This window comes from Alosa sapidissima, chromosome 22 (genome assembly GCF_018492685.1).
Source record: "Alosa sapidissima isolate fAloSap1 chromosome 22, fAloSap1.pri, whole genome shotgun sequence".
NCBI classification, from domain to species: Eukaryota; Metazoa; Chordata; class Actinopteri; order Clupeiformes; family Clupeidae; genus Alosa; species Alosa sapidissima.
This window is the reverse complement of record NC_055978.1, coordinates 23,652,188-23,669,959: the sequence shown is the minus strand read 5'-3', so window position 1 is coordinate 23,669,959 and position 17,772 is coordinate 23,652,188. Positions and strand designations below refer to the sequence as shown.

Sequence of the window (17,772 nt, the reverse complement as noted above, 5' to 3'; positions counted from 1 at the left end):
AGGGAACAATTATCAACACAAGGAATGCATGGTCAACATGTTGCAGTCGTTATGTTAACTTTTAATGTTTTTTTTTAAAACAAAAAACAAATCCCCAAGTCTAAAGTGTAATGTTACACATTATCTAACCCTGGACATGTGCGTAATGAACAGGTTTACTGGCGATTTCCAGGCTCTGTAAAGAGGAACATATATTCAATTATCTTGTGAACATCTTCATGTTTTAGATCATGTTTAGATACATTTTAAGTTAGCCACTTGGTTTTGTCTGAATACAGTAAGTTTTGTCCTTTGGTTGTTTCAGTGAATAACGTTATGGGGTCTACATCAGAAACAAAGGGCGTTTCAGCTGTTTTCTTGGCCAACAAAACATGTCTGAAAATATCTTACTTTACACACCATTGTGATATGGAAGCACTTATTAGGTTGCATGCAGGGACATTTCAGAGGCAAACACAACGCGTGTTGCGTAAGGTACCGTTATATGTTGTATACAGCAAGTTAGCGTAGAAAAGTTAGTGACCGTTACTTGCCCCATCCCATCAATCGACACAAGTCTCGTTAGCTAGATAGTAGGCAGTAATTAAGCCCCTTGCAAAAGACGTATTTTAGAATAATAGCGTAAGCTAGCCGGTTGTTTAAGTTGAACGAAACGGGACGTAACGTTAAATCATTTTGTTGTAGGTGGCATGCGGTGTATCGTTAAAGATCAAGGAAATACGACAAGGCACTCTTCAGAAGTTTTTAATAAGTAACATTCAAATAACAACCTATTAACGCCCCGTTACATCTGTCTCGACAAAGCCACACGTTGACTCAACGTTACGCTGCATAATGCAGAGCAGCTTGTGAGCTTGCCTGATTAGCTAACCAACACTTGCTAGCCATTGTAGCTTGATACATGCAACAGTGTCTCCGGTGAAAACGGATTCCGACAAATTCTTCGCACTACATCTTCAACTCTCTCTATTTTGAACCACACACAAGGTAAATTGTATGATACAAATTTGTTGCCAGACCACAATTGCTTACCTGGTGTGGTAACTCATGTTTATCCACGGTTGCTATGGATCCCCCAGCTGTTGGCCTCCCTGTGTGCGAACTTTCGTTGGCAGGGGTGAAAAAAAATGCTGCTCAGCCGTAGATACGGCACATGCCTACAACAGACTACGCTATTGGCTGTAGGATATTCCAAAAGAGTTGTAATTGGCTGTAAATACCGCCAATAATTAACATACAGAGGTTGTGGAAAGCAACACACCCCAGTCAATCTTAAAATGATACATCAGATTAGTAAATGAAATCATTAATATCACAGCCAATAATGACACTTCATGTCAACACACACTTCATTCATCCATTCATTACATGTCAATCAAATAAATAATGTCATCATAATGCTGTTTTGTAATCATAGGTGTAATACAAAAAAATACCACTCATTAAGAAAACAGATTTAATTTTTTACAGCAGGATATTTTTTTTCTAAATGTGTCATGAATTTTTCCATGTAAATCATAGTGAGTTTCCCTTTAGCTAGCAGTGACCTCAACCTGTTGGTTGGTTAGCTGACCTCGCTTTATTAGTAACCTCATCAGTTCTTTTCTCTTCCTCCAAGTCACTTTCAGCCCATAGTCCCTTTCTGGAGTGTCCTTCACAAGGATGTCTGAGTCATGAGGGTGTGGTGGAGTTGAAGGCCAAAGTAGGTGTAAGAGAGTGCATTTTGATGATGAAGTGACCTTTTGTGGCACCTCCGGGGTATCTATATCTGGAGGAATAAAGTAATTCCCTACATTAGGTGAGCGGAATCCCACAGAGGTACAGACTTCAGATGACCCAGTGTAGTTTGGCATTCCACTACTCATGTGAGAAACTGGAGGACTAGAGACCTTCCTGTTCTCTGCAGATCCTTCATGGGTTCTGTTCGAAGAGAGGGTGCTTTCTACACTTCTTCTCTGGAAAGAGCGTGTCCGTCTTGGCGTTGCTAGGTCCACTTTAGCCCGGGCATTTGAGGGACCTGGTACATACATTTGGCTTGTTCTTGGTACGATACTATTCTCGGTCTCCTTTCTCAATTCTTTGGTCTTTATGTGCAGTCCTTCAGCAGCATGATTGGCAAAGGATAATGATGGATATTTATTCGTCTTTCTTATATTAGTACATGTTGAATTGTACCTTGTATTTGAAACAGACTGTGATTGTGAGCCTCTTGTCCTCTTTTTCATAACTTCAGGGAGTCTAATCTGGTCAAACTGAGGTGACACCTATGGAGGAATAGTCACATTTCAGCATACAGGTGGTTCCAGTTACATGTCTACCGGGATTGAAAGATAACGTGAGGTATTAACAAGTGGAGATCTGCCCCCTAGTGTGAATTTGGTGATAGACAATTATGTCTCCTTGCAACCTGTAGTGCGATGCAGTTGGATGCTACATGTAAACAATGCCAATTAGAGTGAGAGGTTACCCAAGCCTTGCCATTCTCGCGCCGCTCCTCGGAGATGAGTGTTTTTGGATTAATGGCACTTCGTGGCTGAAGGCCATAGCGATGTATGTCTCCGTTGATGGGTGTTTCAACAAAAGATAGCTGAGTCTGGTTGGGGTTCAGCAACCTCTTCCTTCGAGTGTTACGGGGCATCAGAGGTCATCATGCCCTGGCTAACGATCATTAGTAGAAAACATTAATGCAAGCTTTGTCTCCGTGTATACATTTCACTAATCGAGGGTAGACACAATCATGTGTGCGAATCTAGAATGATAAATAAATGCTAATGAACGTTGCCCGCGTAGTAGTGGTAACGTGAGCGCCACCTTCGATATTACAGACCCAAACTTTTTGGAAATCAAATGTTATGGGCGTGCAATTCGCATTACTTACATTTGGTTACTGGTACTGTTGATTATATCGAATTGGGGATTTCACAATGAAGAAAACAGCTATCTTGAGCGATCACATTATGCACCTTTTCCTGTTCACGTGTAAGCTTTCATTTGATTGGTGTTCACGTGTAAAGGGGAGGGCGTGTCACTGAATCCATTGGTTTGGAAGAAATCATGTGACCGGACCTTGTACGACTGCGCCAAAATTCAAAATCCTCCAAGTGTTGAAAGCGAAAGATCCAGCAACTGTTCTTCAATGTGTCATGTAATGATATGGTCAAGTCTAGCTCATACAATCAAAGGAATACTCTCCTAATATGAAGGTCTGTTCTATGTAATGACTGTACAATTAATAACCATCTTGAAAGTCGTAATGTGCACAGTAATGCAAACTTAACCATTTCGTTAGCTGCTAGCGATCAACTCGCGTTGTTGTTTTTGTTAGCAACGTAACCTAGCTAAGTTAGCTAATTTATGGCTATCAATAATATCTAGAGATAGTGTTGCTGGCCCAGCATATGTAACGCAACGTTATATCAGTTCCAGTTGGTTAAAACTATATTGAAACATTTATTATTTTGTACGATGATTCAAAAATATGAGCTGTTGGTATAAACAAGCTGGCTGGTTAGCATTTCTCTGGATATATGACATAGAAGTCAGTGTTGGCTCAAATCTTCACTATCGGTGCACATTGTTAGCCACTTGGGAGCTCATCAGAAGAATGACGTTGCTTGCTAGCTAGTTACAGTCACTCGAAAGAATATTGGGATTCTAAAAACTCATGGTTTCTAGTTCTATGTGCGATGTTACATTGTAGCTTGCATAGACTTTTTAACGACTTTGTTCTAAAATGACGCACGTCACAAGGAAGCCGTACATTTGAAAGATTATATTTTTCATTCGTTATTAGTTAGCCAAATTCAAATAGCTTTTCTTGTAATCCCGCCTAAATTGATTTTTTATGGTCAAAAGATCAACTGTTTATTTAATCTAAACTGTTATTTTATGGTAACGATTAATAACTTTAAGTTGTCTTGTTTTCCGTATTCAAAATGTCATTTGGTGACAGCCACTGTCGGCGAATTAGCAATTAGCAAGCTAACGAATCTTTGTATTTAACGTTACGATAGCGCACACTAACCAGTCAACTATACGTTCAGGTAATAACATACTACAGAACTGAATGAGTTTGGTAAAGGATTTGCAAGACGTTTGCCGTGCAAACCACATTTTCTTTAAGCAACCTTCATTCTTTAAAACCCCATCCCTTGCATTTTCTTTTCTTCAGAAAACCAATCAACACAAAGGTCCAGCCACAGTGATATGAGCAGAATGAGAGAGAGCCCCAGGAGACCCCTGATCCTGAAGAGGAGAAAACTACCATTTCAAAGAAATGATGTCCCTCATGATGAGCCAGATGGCTTGCGACGCAAAGACATTGTCTCTTCATCCAGTGCTCAGTGCTTTCCGGATGGCATTCGAATCATGGATCACCCGAGCATGCCTGACACTCAAGTGGTTGTTATTCCGAAGACTGCGGACCTTAAGAGTGTCATTGGGGCTCTTACAGCCAAAGGAAAGGAGTGTGGTCCTCAAGGGCCAAACAAATTTATCCTCTTGAGTGGCAGTGGCAGTCTTGAAGAAGCAGCAGAGTCTCTTTGCCAGTCCTCATTGGACACACCAGGGAAATCATGTCAGGGTGGCCTGATCTCTCCATCTCTATCAGAAGAATGCACACTGACAGACTGTCTAGTAGAAAGCAAGTCTCTGACCACTATTAAACCCTGTGAGTGCAATAATTGCATACCCCTGACATTTAACTGTAGACAGATAACATGTCAGTTAAGTCTTTGAGTGCAAACAACAAGGCAGAAATCTCAGGTATGGCTTAGATTAGCATGCCATTGACACATTATTGTTTCATTCCTCTCAGTAAACAAAGAGCTCGATTGCAGTCCATTAGATGACAGCTTGACCAACATTCAGTGGCTTGGACGGATGAGCACAGACGGCCTCGGACCTGATCCTTTGAGGAAATCTTCAAACAAAGAGAACCAGGAATCTTGTCAGCAACTTCAACCGGTACAGTTTTTTCTAGTGCTGTACTAGCCTGTCTTATGTAAGCTCATAAATGAAACTCGTAACCTAACAATTTAATTGTTCAAGTTGTTTTAAAAGTGCATTCTTATTTGTCCGTATCTACCCCAGCCACCCAGAGACTCTGATGACGCTGTCAAAGATCCCCAGTCAGAAAGACCCCCTTACTCGTACATGGCCATGATTCAGTTTGCCATCAACAGTAAAAAGAGCAGGAGGATGACACTGAAGGAAATCTATACTTGGATAGAGGACCACTTTCCCTATTTCAGAAATGTAGCCAAACCAGGCTGGAAGGTGATTATACTTATACCATGAGATATGAGTGAATTGTTTTGGTTTTGATGGTAAGCATGTATGGTTAATATGTAACGGTCCTGCTTTCAGGGTTAATTGTTTGAAATTTCTGCAAAACTTCTTAGTATTTTCCTTGCTGACACTTTGTCTGATTCCCCCCTTAGAACTCCATTCGCCACAACCTGTCTTTACATGATATGTTTGTACGTGAGACTGCTCAAGACGGCAAGGTGTCTTATTGGACTATTCGTCCAGAAGCCAACCGATGTCTGACACTGGATCAGGTTTACAAGGTAGAAGTTCAATATATATATTTATTTTTTTCCTCACACAACATATTGCCCTGCAAGAGTTCCTTTACTTTTAGTACTTTAGTAATATCAGCATGGCAAAAGTCTATGTTATCTTAAATATCGTTTAACTCACCTATTCACCATCTTCTTAATTTCTGGCCCACCCTACAGCCTGTGGTGGACTCCACCACCTCCTCCTCCCTACAAACCCTGCAGGTCTGTGACTCACAAGTAAGCCCTTTTCCTTTCCTCTCTGGAACTGCAGTCAGCCAAGAAGGAGTGGACAGGCAGAGTGCATTTATTTATTTGTCCTGTGAGAGGGCACAGTCTATCTTTTGTTAGCTCTAGTGTAATAACAGACATTTCAATTTGCAGGAAGCAGTCATGTGGAGACAGAGCAGCAGAGAGAGTTCTTTCATTTTGACAGGCCTGTTCCTATCCAGGCTTAGATCAGCTTGTCTTCACCACCTATGCTTGTGAAGCAGTCTAGGCCCATTTGTTATTGTAAATTCTGACACCATATCTTTCATTTCCACAGCAACAGAAGCGGGGTGTCACAGAGCTGAAGAAAACTACAGCATCTGTCACATCAGGTGAGTCAAGATTTCAAAATGTTTGCAGGATATTGACAGCAACAGGCCTAAGGAATCTTTATGTAGGGATGAAAGTATTAGACTAATTGTGTGTGTGTGTTTCGGCTTGGTGCTTCCTTAACCCCAGAGAGGAAGATGAAGCCTCTCCTGCCTCGGACAGACTCCTACTTGGTCCCAATCCAGCTGCCCCTGGCATCTCAACTGTTTTTACCCTCATCGGCTCAGCTCTCTCTACCTGCCTTGCAGCAGACCTGCAGCTCATATGGTGCAGGGAAGAGGGTCCGCATCGCCCCAAAGGTAGAAGCCCTAACGTGTGGTGTGCAGCTGATGAAGATAGATATTCCTCTGCTACTGTAATGCTAGTGTGACATTCTCTGATTGGTTGTGGTTGTATCACTTTAAGGTGCTGCAGAGTGAAGGGCCCTCGTATATGATGTGTATGCCTTCCTTGGAGGAGGTGGTGAAGGAGGAATCCCAGAGTATCCCTGTCAGCAGGGAGACCGGAGCTGGAGCCACAACACACAGCACGAGCATGGGCAGACGAGAGTCCAGCAGTTCACGGCGCAAGCAGCGCCTGGTCCTGCCCTCCACCGAGGAGCCTGTGCTCCTCTTCCCCGACAGCACTTTCTTTGATTCGGGCCTGGCCTCCAACAACTCCACTTTCCAGGACACGCGCGATGCCGAGCTGGAGCAGCAGACACAGCCGCCGCCGCAGCAGCAGCAGCAGCCCAGTGCTGAGCCCGACAGCCCGTCAAGGGAGTACACCTTCAAGACCCCCATCAAGAGCACTCAGCCGGCCTCGTCCACCCCCAGCAAGCCGCCCGCCACCGTCCTCCCCGAGCCCTGGAGGGTAACGCCACTGGGGAAGGGCGGCCGCAGTGTGCTGGACTTCAGCCCCATCCGCACGCCCACCGGGCCGTTGCTCACGCCGCAGCGTTACGACAACACCACGTTCAGCTTCAGCAGCACACCCTTCAAGGAGCTGCCGCTCTTCAACTCCCCCCGGGAGCTACTGACCTCAGCGCGGTCCTCCACCTCCGCTTCCACCCCGACCTGCTCCCGTGAGCTCCTCCAGATGGGGCTCCCGGCCCTCTCCAATCGCTCCCTGACCGAGGGGCTCGTGCTGGATACCATGAATGACAGCCTGAGTAAGATCCTGGTGGACATCAGCTTCTCATGCCTGGATGATGATGAGCTGGGTGTGGGCAACATCAGCTGGTCACAGTTCATCCCTGACCTCAAGTGAACCCACCCCACCCACCGGCAGATCCTTCAGCCTCTTGTTTTCTGAGCTGCTCACAAATTATTTGTTTTGTAACTATCTTATTTGTACATGTTGTTTCTCGGTTTACCTCCCTTTTTCCTTTTTCTCCTGATTTCAAGCTTCTCTCACTGCCTATGTGTACTTACTGTGTTGTATGTTAAATGTTTGTGCGTGTTGTAATGTTATGCCCAGGTCCTTTCTTCACTGCCCTTCAATTTGGCCCTGAAGAATATTTTAAAGGTGCACTCCACCCCTTCGACCATATCTATTTTTATACCTTTACAGCCTACCTTGCATCAAAAATGTCTTCCATTTTACCATTTTACTTCTTACACAGAACCTCTCTCTCAGTCTTTTGTAGATTTCATATGGGAATAAGCCATATGACTTAAAAGTCCAATCTCTGAGACTAAAGGTTTAAAGCAACGGGTAATCATTCATTCTCTATTCATGATTGAAACTTGAGCATCACATTTATTGGAATGTGTACTCTGCTCCCTGAGTGAAATCTTCCATTGAGCAGTAGTCAAAGAGTGACTGTGTATGGACCTTCTCACTATCTATGTACATGGCTGGAGTGCACCTTTAAAACCAACTAAGCATAACAAATGAGAGAATGTCGATAGATAAACGTTGATTTGCACATTTTGTAATATATATGTATCTAGCTGTTGAAATTTAAAATTCACATATTTTGATTTAACTAACTGCCAGAGGAGACACTACTATGCTAGCTAAGAAAAAAAAAAGACATGTATGCTTTAGCTGAGAAGGGAGAACTGCCAGACTTAAAAGTGAAGGAAAAATAGAGACAGTGAAAAAAAACTTGGTTTAGACACAGAAATAAAGGACCATTTTGCAATAGCTGAAATGTTATAACTGTGCAGCATATTATACGATGGAAACTGAAGGTATAATCTGTTTCAGTGCACTTTTACACTTCAATAACTAGTTTTTGTGTATCTTCACATGAATAATGCTTGGCTTGTCTACCATTTGCTATGAATGATCTTGGCATTCTGCCTTTCAGCAGTCACCTAAGTGGGACATTGTCAAAGTGACTTGCTGCTCTGTTGCTTGTCCTATGTGCCTGGTTATTCTCAATAAATCAGTGTACAGTAAACATCAATCCACGTTTGATAAGCTAATGTGTTTGTTCAGTGTAGATCTTAGTTGAAACCCTTGCATATCATGGGCAGTGATGGGGTGTTACTGGTGGCATTGTTTTATCTTATGTCTACTATTACTGTACATGCAAAGTTGAAAGTAATGCAGTGTTTAGCAGAGGTCTTATGAAAAGCTTAATGTAATGTCCTGTCTGACTATAATAGAAATAGGAATGTGTAAAGACTTGAAGAGATTACACAAGTACCACAAACCTGGATGCACAATGTTGTGATGTAAAGAGTACAGCAACACAGGCATATGTAACACAGAAATGAAGCCATAAACTACACTCTGAAAAGTCATCCACAGAGGTAATTCTCTCCAGTTGCATTGCTTTGACTGTTCTTGTGCAGAGATATAATGTTATAGTGATGTTATAGTTATGTTACACTGCATGCATAACAATTTTGTGTTTGAATGGTTTTGAATATTAGCACTTCCTTTTCCCAATGGCTTTAGTTTTTTCACATGTTTTTCTATCTCACTTTTCTTTGAGATGGTGTTGTTATGCTCCCAAAACAAGGTTTGTTTAAGAATGGCAATACAAAAACATGCCCATGTGCATTGTAATTTAGTAAAGCAGCTTTGATTCTTTTAAAAACCAGTGTCATCCTGTGTGATATAATAAAGGGAACATTTTCCTTGGGTAGTATCCTTTTTTATTTATTAAAAAGACAATATGGTTTTAAAATGAATAGAAAATTGAAAGCTCGACAGGTGCTCTGAAGACTTCATTTGCATTGTCATATTGGCCATGAGCTATGCTCTTTGATATCTGGTGCTCCACTGATCTTCTCTGACTCCATTCTTCAGTTTCAATCAGGGACCGTCCCTCAGTAGGTTTGGACCTCTTGCTGTGCCACCTCCATGAGGATCTGGAGCTGCCTGCTGATGTAGTCTACAAGGCAACCAACGCAGCAGTAAGACCAACAGCGGTCATACACATGTACAAACACTTACCAATCCCATTCACTAAGTGACCACTCCTTTTCACACTACTTTTTAGAGACCTGGAATGGGGGAAGAATGAGTGAACTCACCAAAGGCACGCCTCAAGCGAGGTGGAAGGCTCTGGCGCTTCACAGTCAGATAATACACGGGAACTCCTGACAGGGTGAGGGCACAGCTGCCCCCCGTGTTCCAGGGGTCAGAGTAGAGAGACAGGCCCACGATGAAGAAGCAAACCAGGGTAAAGATAACTGCAATAGCCAAGGGCACCTTTGGCACAAAAGCAGAAGCACCAGAAGTTTTATGTTTAAGTCCAGAGTCACTACATCATTTGGGGAATAAATAAGATGCTGGCACGAATGCACTGCCATGACATATTCAGGGATACAGCCATAGGGTACTCATAGCTACCTTGAAGGGCCTTGGATGCTGGGGGAAACGATACCGATGAATGAGCATCCCCAAGGTTGCCATGGCAATAAAGAGCCAGCGGGAGAAGGAGGCCAAGTTGATGAGCTGGTAGATGTCCCCTGATCTTATCACCATAAAAACCACCATTGGATACTGCAAACAAAAGACATACAACAGAACCAGAGTAAGATATACTGTAGTGGTGATTGGAGAGGAAACGGCACTAACACAGATGGGACAAAATGGCTAACCATGAACAGCACAGCTGGTAGCGGTGTCTGTCTGCGGATGTGGATCATGGAGAAGAGAGCCGGCCAGTGGCCCTCCCTGCCCCCCACAAACAGCATCCTTTTGAAACAAAGGCAGACGTGCAAGAGAGTTATTTGTTTAAGCAACTGTGTAAAATAAAGTCCTTAAAAGTTAATTGAGAGAGTTAGTTTCGGTGATTCCACCTTGACACTCCAAAGAATCCACCATTAAGAGCCCCTAGGCAGGAGGCTGCCACCAGGATGGGTATCAACGAGGATACACTTTTGATGGCACGGTTGGCAAACGTCTGCAGTTAGGAAATATGGCAGATATATTCACCATTAAATCACAAACTCAGATCTCTTAGATCTTACATTGATGCAAGGTACATCAATTTGCTGTTCTGTTCACTGACCACGGCCACTGCCTCAGACATCAACAGCTCGTCTGCAGACATCATTGTGTAGTAAGCAATGTTGACCAGTACGTATAACACCGTCACTGTCACCATGGAGATGGTGATTGCCAATGGGATGTTTCTGTCCACAACAAACAAGAGTAGGATTAACACTATTTCAACCTTAATAGGCTGTTGTTGATAAGTGTTTTTCTTTTACCTGTTTGGGTTTATCACTTCCTCGGTGACATAGTTTAAGTAAAACCTGTGAGAAACAAAACAATAAAAAGTTTCTGTTTATTTATTTTTTTAAGAAATTCCGTTTAGGTTATGCTTAAGTTAATGTGACTGCCATACTTACCATCCACCATAAGCATATAAGCCTGAGTAAAATGCTAGAGGCAGCTTGGTGAGGACAAGGGAGTCAGATTCAAATGCATTATGAAAATGTTCTGTCTTTCCTGGGAATGAAACCACAGACAAAAGTCAAACAAGGATTATAAAAAATGCTACTGCGCTTATAGGGTATAGCAATTCTATGCAATACACTTTTTTTGTCAAATTCAGAACATTTTGGGAAATCTTAATGTACACAAAAGCAAACATTTTAATTTCAACAATCACTGAGCACAAGGAGTTGCTGGAGTAAGTGCAGGAGAGATGGTGAGGCACACGCTTTATTTTCTTTACATGGTTTCACCAAGCAGCAGTCATGTTACACCACTATGCGATACCTGTAGTTTCATTGGTTGTTGATCTCAAACATCAACAACCCTTCACCAGAATGGTGGACTATATGTCTTTAATCAGTTCATCTCACTGTTGTCTTCGCCCACCTTGTGCAAGTGCCATGACTCCTGGAATGACAATGAGTATCAGCGCGAACGTCTTGATCACGGTCAGTGTGACCTGTGTCCGAGTGGCCAGAGTCACACTCCAGCAGTTAACTGCTACCACAAAGGCTAGCGAGGGAGAGAGACAAGGAAGAGAGAGTCAGGCTATGAATGCAGGAGGTTGTCGCTTATCCAAGTGGACAGGAAAGAAATGTAAAAATTGTGGAACTCACTGATTCCGAGGATGCTAACCAGCATCACCAGTACTGTAGGTGCTGTACATGGAGCAAAGATGGGCTCCACCACATAGCGACCAAACGCTAGTGAGACATAAGATGCAACAGCTGGCCTGGAAGACCCCATGTGGACAGGAAGTATTTGTTTATCATTTTCCCCTTGGATTCAACAGAATACCCCCCCCCCCCTTCTCTCTCTCACTCTCTCTTTCTCACACACACACACAAACACACTTCTAAAACATAACCACGAAGCCACTTATATCAACACACCTGATGAATATGAACTCAGCCCAGAGTCGTAGAAAGGCAGGTAACGGCCCCAGGGTCTCCAGTAAGTAGGTATAATGCCCTCCAGACTTTGTGAAAGTTGTACCAAGCTCAGCATAACAAAGGGCCCCTGACTCACCAGAAATATGAGGAAAATGTATTATTTTGTCACAGTACAGAGAATTATATCACAGGTGAACTTATCTTCATCTTTACCTTACTTTATTTTCACCACGGTGTATGGTTGCAGTAGCACCATGCAACTTGTGGACATTCTTAGCCACTATTATTTTGTTTCAGCTTTTCCATTTGCCAAAATGTATCTGCCATTAACCAGGCACTCTGAATATGAACGGTTTTAGGGAAAGACCTTATTTCATTGCAAAAGGGCAGCTTCCCTGCCTGACGGCACATGTTGTCCCTTTGATCTCTTTATTTTCACAACAGTGGTCTGTGTGGAGGGGAGGGAAGGAACCTTTTGGCCCAGGACCCTGAGAAACAGCTTGTTGGCTTCCACACTTAGACCCCGACTGCATTATTATGCACGTGCCGTTTCAGCCACTACTGAAGTGTGCTGGGTCACACGCTCAAATGCCAGAGGATTTACAAAACGTGCTCACATGATGTTCTAGCTTACATTCTTTCACATCTGTCCTTGAACAAACATGTGTAAATTACCCTATAGGCAATATCAGCTTGTCAGTGTACACACATAGCAAGTGAATTCTAAATCTCTTCTCTCCTCTTCTAGATCTCTGTCTAAATCTCCAAGTGTCTCACTCACCGAATGTTGAGAGAACTCCACACAGAGTCCAGACCAGAAGGGAGAGCCCCACACTGCCACTGTTCATCAAAACACCTTTGGGCGCGATGAAGATGCCACTGCCTACCACTGTGCCAAAGATGAAGGAGACGGCTGGCAGAAGGCCGATAGTTCTCCTCAGATGAACCGCCTCTTTTCCATCAGTCTTGTCCTTCTCACCGCCTGCCGCAAACTCGGCTTTGGCTCCCTCCATTACCCAATGGCAGGGAAAAGAGCCAGGCTGGAGTCCACAGCACACACAAACACACATGCATGCAAAGACATTTGGAGGATACATTTCACCCACAGAAATGTAGTCATGGGCATATATGCATGTAAACACAGTACATATATGCACACACTTTTGCACACTTATTGATTAAAAAAAACAACAAAATGCAGGCGCTAAGGACGATACACATATTCTGCATTTTTTTTTATCTTAAGTGTGCTTTAGCATGTGTAGAATTCTGATAAACAATCAGCTGATTTTTTTTTCTTTCCTGACTATGTAAACAAACATGAGAAACAGAACACATGCTCTCTTTCAGGTATTAAATGTTAATGAAGTCACTCACACTACATGGGGCACAGTGGTAAACATTGTTTGCATTATAGAACAAAAGAAGTGACATTATGTAGGCCTATACTCACCAAATCAACTGGTATCCGACAAGATGTCAGGACAAGCAGAGAGAAGTACTATTGGTCATGGCGAGGAAGAAGTGGAGGACTCCCCCTCTCTTCCACGTGGCCCTCCCTGCTGCACCCCCTTGTTTTGCAGGACCCCCTCCTCCCGTCCCCTCCACTGTGCAAGCACTCTCTGATCAGCACAGTAACCACGGTAACTCACCCATCCTGCATGAACAGATGAACAAAGCAAGCAGTCTTCCCAGGCTTCGTCCACACGCAAGTAATTAACACAGTTCAGAGAGAGAACAGCCTGCTGCCTCCATTGAGTTGAGTGTAAGCTGTGTGCAAGCTTACATGTCGTTGTATGTGTGTGTATGTGTGTGTGTTGGAAGGGGGGGGGGGGGGGGGGGGGGTTACACCAGCTGCAGACATGAGGAATAAGTCAACACCACTACAGGAAAAGAGCTCCTCTACAACAACAAACATTTTATATATATAAAATATGCAACAAAATGCACAATTTACTCCATAACGTTGATTACATTTAATAGCAAATTCACAACTTACCCATAAGGTTTGTTGGACTTCACAATATATCCTCTTACGCATAGCAGCGGTGGAGCTTTAGCAAGCATCAGACTGGGGTCAAACAGCAGGAGCCTAACGACAAACTGACAAACAGCCCAGAATACAGTTTTCTTTCTTTCTCCAGGGTCACAACCCGTCTGGATAAATCTCAGACCTTCAGATGATGGACCTGCTTGTTAACATTCCAGAGTCAATGGGAGAGAACAGGTCCACTGATTCAGGGTCAACTGTTCTATTAATTGCCACAGATGTGTTGACTATGTCATGCTGTAACTTGCAGTGGAGAACATCATCATCCACACTGTCCACTAAAATCTGGACAAACTTCTAAAAATCTGAATGGCAATTTATTTGAATTATATTCCTGGTTGATGATGATTCCGTTCAGCAATATCTAAAGCCAACTTATTTTAAACAAAATAAGAAATAAGAGTGTGTGTTTATATAAGATATCTAGGCCTACAAGTCATAATCTGGATATATTCTAAAGTGATTTGAAAAGATTCCTTTCTGTGCGAGCTCTTTCTTAAGCACTCTAACAAGTCCTGAGTTGTTGTTGTAAGGCTATGCCTATTGAAGATATTTAGTGATTGGGCCTAATAATTAGTCTTTCAGAAAACTGCTTCAATTAGTTCATTGGGGTGCTTCAAAAAATCAGGGTTTTTTCCCCACAGGGAACAGCAAGTGGAGTGAAAATTAGCTTTACCTGTAGGGTCAGTTTAACACTGTAAATAACCTCAACAAAAAGTGCTTCAGAACATTGTAGCTCCACTCCAAACCAGTAGAGGGCAGTACAACATATTTAGAATGTTTAGACGTTTTTTCGTTGTTTGTTTTGATCACGTCAGACATTCTCTGGTCACGTTCAAGGAAGGAGAGTTGGTGATGATCACAGTAACCCAATGTGTAGGCTAAGGTGGAGTTGAATCATTTACGTAGATATTTTCAAGAACATTTATTGTAGTGTATTAGTATGTGTGTTTGAGAAGCACAGTTTCTCAATCGCCAATTCATCGATGCACAGAGGATTTGTTTACGCCATGAAAAGCAATTCAATGACCTCAATAGCTCCCTGCAACAGTATGAGTTCTTTCCATGCCGCCAGCAGCCCTCCGATCAGCACGGGGCTACTGAAAATTGTAGTCCAGCTGGATGCAGCTGTCGAATACCTGATGGTGCATAAAAATTTCCAGAGTGCCTTTGACACGTGCGAGAGAGGGTTTGAGAACTTGGAAAAAGTTGCAGAAGAGGAGGATAGCAGGTGGGTTCTCATGCAAGCAGCATGAGAATAATGTCGTAATGGCCTGTGTGGATAGAGGGCCCGTGGATATGGTTGTCTAACGAAGTTAAGACAAGTGATTTAATGATAACTTTGAACATGAGGCTTTGTTAAACTGAACATTCATATTCCTGTTCATTCGGCAGGTATGGGGATCTTAAGGCGTCTTTATGTACAGTGGGCATTCAAGCATTGGCTGAACTCAACCAGTGGCGTGGTGTTCTTGGTTGGGTCCTACAGCACTTTGGCAGCGCAGATACAATGCCAACCAAAATAATGCAAATGTGGTAATTTGCTTTTTTTGTTGCATATAAGTCACCAGTTTCCTTTAATGAACAAGTTGCCTTCCATGAACAAGTTCACCCTTACCAAGTTTGTACTGTTTTCCCCCCAGCATTCTTCTGTACTCTAAAGTGGGTGAGCATGCTACAATGCAGGAAGTGGGCCATAGCTGGCTTCACTGTCTGGACAATACAGCCCTGTCTGGCTATGGTACTGTGGCAGAGTTGTACCTCCTGCATGTGTTAATCCCACTGGGCCTGACAGCCGAGGCACAGCAGCTGGTGACTGGTGATGTTGGCAGCGCTGCGTTTACAGCAGACCAGAGGCAGGTGGCGCTGGACTTAATAGAGAGCCAGCAAAGTTCTCAGGAGGGACAGACACAGAGTCCAGGTCCAGAGGCCACTCCACAGATGATCACAGATGATACTATGCCTCATGGTGTGTGATTCAATTTAGCACCCATTATGGAAAGAGTGGTGAATTTATGTGGATGATGATGTACTAATTGGAAGGGCTCAATAACATAACACCAGAAACCTTCAGTTTCTGTGCACATAACATTTGCCATTATAGTAGCATTAAGTTAGGGATACCTTTTAGACATACAGTGCTGGCCAAAAGTATTGGCACCCATGCTAAAGTTGACTGAAAAGAGGAATATAAAATCATCTTTTGGAAATTGATCTTAATGCCTTAAGTGAAAAATGAGGAAATATCTAACCTTTAAGGACACCAATTTTCTTAGTGAATGAATAATGTATCATAAATAAATAAATGTTCTTCCTTAAAATACAGGGGTCATAAGTATTGGCCCCCCTATGTTAAATTCCCATAGAGACAGGCCAGCACTGTACTATGAATCTAGACTGAATTTGCATATGCCGTGTTTGTAATTTGACTGAAAGTGATTAGACAATACTTTGATTAGTCTATCAGTTGTAACTGTGTGTATGTGTTTGTGTGTCAGGTTCTGTGATCCAGAGGCTTCATGGAATGTTGAGGCTGCTACAAAGGGGGGTCTCAATAGCCAGATTAAGATGGAAGCTTATACCTGTGCGACGTTTTTTGCTGACAGTATTCCTGCTCTATTTGCTACTAGTCAGAATGGACCCAGGTAAGTGAGTCTTGCTGTGTTATAACTGGACCAGTTTTGTGAAGTATTTAATCTAATATTTACATCAACGGAAATGTTCTTACACTGATGTTTTACAGTGATTATAGTTGAGAACTTGTGGAATATTGCAAACCATTGCTGTAGCCTCTGTCTGCTACACGTACTACATGCTACAGTTATAAGACAGTTATACTTCTACACAGGTGCATTCACTCATCTGTGTTCTGTTTTGACCTGTTTACCTTCTCAGCTCTTCCGTCATCTTTCCCCTGGGTCCTCAAACTGCTGCGACTGCTGAAGCAGATGTGGTATGCCATGTTTGGTCCGTATTATCGAGCCAATGCCGCAGTGTGAGATCCATCCATGGCTCAAAGATGATGCACTTGAGAGGGTTTTTGAAAAATAAGACAATATTTTTTAAGTGACCTGATGGGACTGTTGTTTTAGAAATCAGTGGGCTGGAACAGGATCTTGGAGGTGGAATTCTGGGTCCTTTTGTGTCTTGTCCTCTGTGAGGGTTGGATGCTGAGGTTGTTATATATGTGAAGTATTTTGTTAGTTATATAGTTATTATATTGATATTGCAAAATAAATGGCTTTTCTGAAAAATGAGACAGCCTTGGTCTGATATCCAAAAATATTGATTTGGGGTACAGCATATGTGTGAATTATGATCACAGCTTAGATCACACATAAAGGTAACATCAAATTGCTAATAAAGACCTGTAATGATTGTTTCATTCCATATGTACCACCTGGTTAGCCTGATATCACCAGACTAACTCACTTCATTTAGTATCTCAGTGAGATGAAAATGAGCTGAGATACAGATGGGCGGGGTCAAGCTACCACCCAATAACATTCTATTCTTCCAGTTTAAGACCTTAACTTAAAGTTGATTCTTAATTTTATTTGGTCATTGTTAATTGGGACACATGTGACCAAAAACAAAAACTATTGAACATTCGATGAGTGTAACTAGTAAAATTTAGGATTTCACAGGCCAGCAATTTTTTATTTGATAAACCATGTAATTGCAGGTGGATTAAAAATGTTTAGACGTTTTTTTGTGTGTGTTGTTTGTTTTGAAAAATGAAATAACAAGCAGATGTTAGATGTTTGCTGAATTGGCAGCT

At 42.5% G+C, this 17,772-nt stretch overlaps 4 protein-coding genes and 1 long non-coding RNA gene across 11 annotated transcripts in view; 3 read left to right on the top strand and 2 right to left on the bottom strand.

Moving 5' to 3' along the window:
* The window catches only part of zmp:0000000711 (tubby-related protein 3), a 29,003-nt gene extending 27,516 nt beyond the window's left edge, over positions 1-1,487 (bottom strand). For 3 of the 5 annotated variants that reach the window (XM_042079270.1, XM_042079271.1, XM_042079272.1), the window contains exon 1: positions 1,033-1,485. In XM_042079270.1, coding sequence (XP_041935204.1) covers positions 1,033-1,049 — 17 coding nt within the window. In that variant the 5' untranslated portion in view covers positions 1,050-1,485. Of the gene's footprint in view, positions 1-1,032 lie in introns of all 5 variants that reach the window. The other 2 variants (XM_042079269.1, XM_042079273.1) reach the window with 2 other exon arrangements.
* A 1,560-nt stretch (positions 1,488-3,047) lies between these two features.
* foxm1 (forkhead box M1) lies at positions 3,048-8,556 on the top strand. 3 transcript variants are annotated; one of them, XM_042079257.1, is made up of 9 exons: positions 3,048-3,203; positions 4,172-4,669; positions 4,817-4,965; positions 5,092-5,277; positions 5,442-5,570; positions 5,742-5,801; positions 6,109-6,163; positions 6,291-6,460; positions 6,567-8,556. In XM_042079257.1, exons 2-9 carry the CDS (start codon positions 4,207-4,209, stop codon positions 7,407-7,409), a joined length of 2,055 nt encoding a protein of 684 aa, XP_041935191.1. In that variant the 5' UTR covers positions 3,048-3,203; positions 4,172-4,206; the 3' UTR covers positions 7,410-8,556. The 3 variants fall into 3 exon arrangements, with proteins under 3 accessions (XP_041935191.1, XP_041935190.1, XP_041935192.1); XM_042079256.1 differs by lacking the exon at positions 3,048-3,203 and adding an exon at positions 3,766-4,043; XM_042079258.1 differs by lacking the exons at positions 3,048-3,203; positions 5,742-5,801 and adding an exon at positions 3,768-4,043.
* A 690-nt stretch (positions 8,557-9,246) lies between these two features.
* On the bottom strand, positions 9,247-13,488 carry si:ch73-352p4.8 (cystine/glutamate transporter). The gene is made up of 13 exons (XM_042079285.1): positions 13,395-13,488; positions 12,723-12,981; positions 11,942-12,068; positions 11,666-11,781; positions 11,436-11,561; positions 10,961-11,060; positions 10,820-10,864; positions 10,618-10,741; positions 10,406-10,509; positions 10,205-10,301; positions 9,954-10,106; positions 9,635-9,812; positions 9,247-9,492 (listed from the first exon to the last, which is right to left on the bottom strand). Exons 2-13 carry the CDS (start codon positions 12,952-12,954, stop codon positions 9,428-9,430), a joined length of 1,467 nt encoding a protein of 488 aa, XP_041935219.1. The 5' UTR covers positions 12,955-12,981; positions 13,395-13,488; the 3' UTR covers positions 9,247-9,427.
* Positions 9,389-10,377, top strand: LOC121697708. The gene is made up of 2 exons (XR_006026529.1): positions 9,389-9,514; positions 9,601-10,377. It is a non-coding gene; the product is annotated as an uncharacterized LOC121697708 (long non-coding RNA).
* A 1,326-nt stretch (positions 13,489-14,814) lies between the features above and the next one.
* pex26 (peroxisomal biogenesis factor 26) lies at positions 14,815-17,700 on the top strand. Its single transcript, XM_042079316.1, has 5 exons — positions 14,815-15,222; positions 15,387-15,527; positions 15,635-15,960; positions 16,490-16,636; positions 16,887-17,700. Exons 1-5 carry the CDS (start codon positions 14,978-14,980, stop codon positions 16,988-16,990), a joined length of 963 nt encoding a protein of 320 aa, XP_041935250.1. The 5' UTR covers positions 14,815-14,977; the 3' UTR covers positions 16,991-17,700.
* Positions 17,701-17,772: the final 72 nt, after the last annotated feature.

Bases quoted from the DNA above. Each gene is read 5' to 3' on its own strand.
- foxm1 (XM_042079257.1), top strand. From the start codon at position 4,207: ATGAGCAGAATGAGAGAGAGCCCCAGGAGACCCCTGATCCTGAAGAGG. The intron at 5,571-5,741 runs GTAGAAGTTCAA...CCCACCCTACAG, and splicing joins CACTGGATCAGGTTTACAAG to CCTGTGGTGGACTCCACCAC. The intron at 6,164-6,290 runs GTGAGTCAAGAT...CCTTAACCCCAG, and splicing joins TACAGCATCTGTCACATCAG to AGAGGAAGATGAAGCCTCTC.
- si:ch73-352p4.8 (XM_042079285.1), bottom strand. From the start codon at position 12,954: ATGGAGGGAGCCAAAGCCGAGTTTGCGGCAGGCGGTGAGAAGGACAAG. The intron at 11,782-11,941 runs GTGTGTTGATAT...GGGGTCTTCCAG, and splicing joins GCTGAGTTCATATTCATCAG to GCCAGCTGTTGCATCTTATG. The intron at 9,813-9,953 runs GTAGCTATGAGT...TTTGTGCCAAAG, and splicing joins AGCATCCAAGGCCCTTCAAG to GTGCCCTTGGCTATTGCAGT.
- pex26 (XM_042079316.1), top strand. From the start codon at position 14,978: ATGCACAGAGGATTTGTTTACGCCATGAAAAGCAATTCAATGACCTCA. The intron at 15,961-16,489 runs GTGTGTGATTCA...TTTGTGTGTCAG, and splicing joins AGATGATACTATGCCTCATG to GTTCTGTGATCCAGAGGCTT. The intron at 16,637-16,886 runs GTAAGTGAGTCT...TTACCTTCTCAG, and splicing joins ACTAGTCAGAATGGACCCAG to CTCTTCCGTCATCTTTCCCC.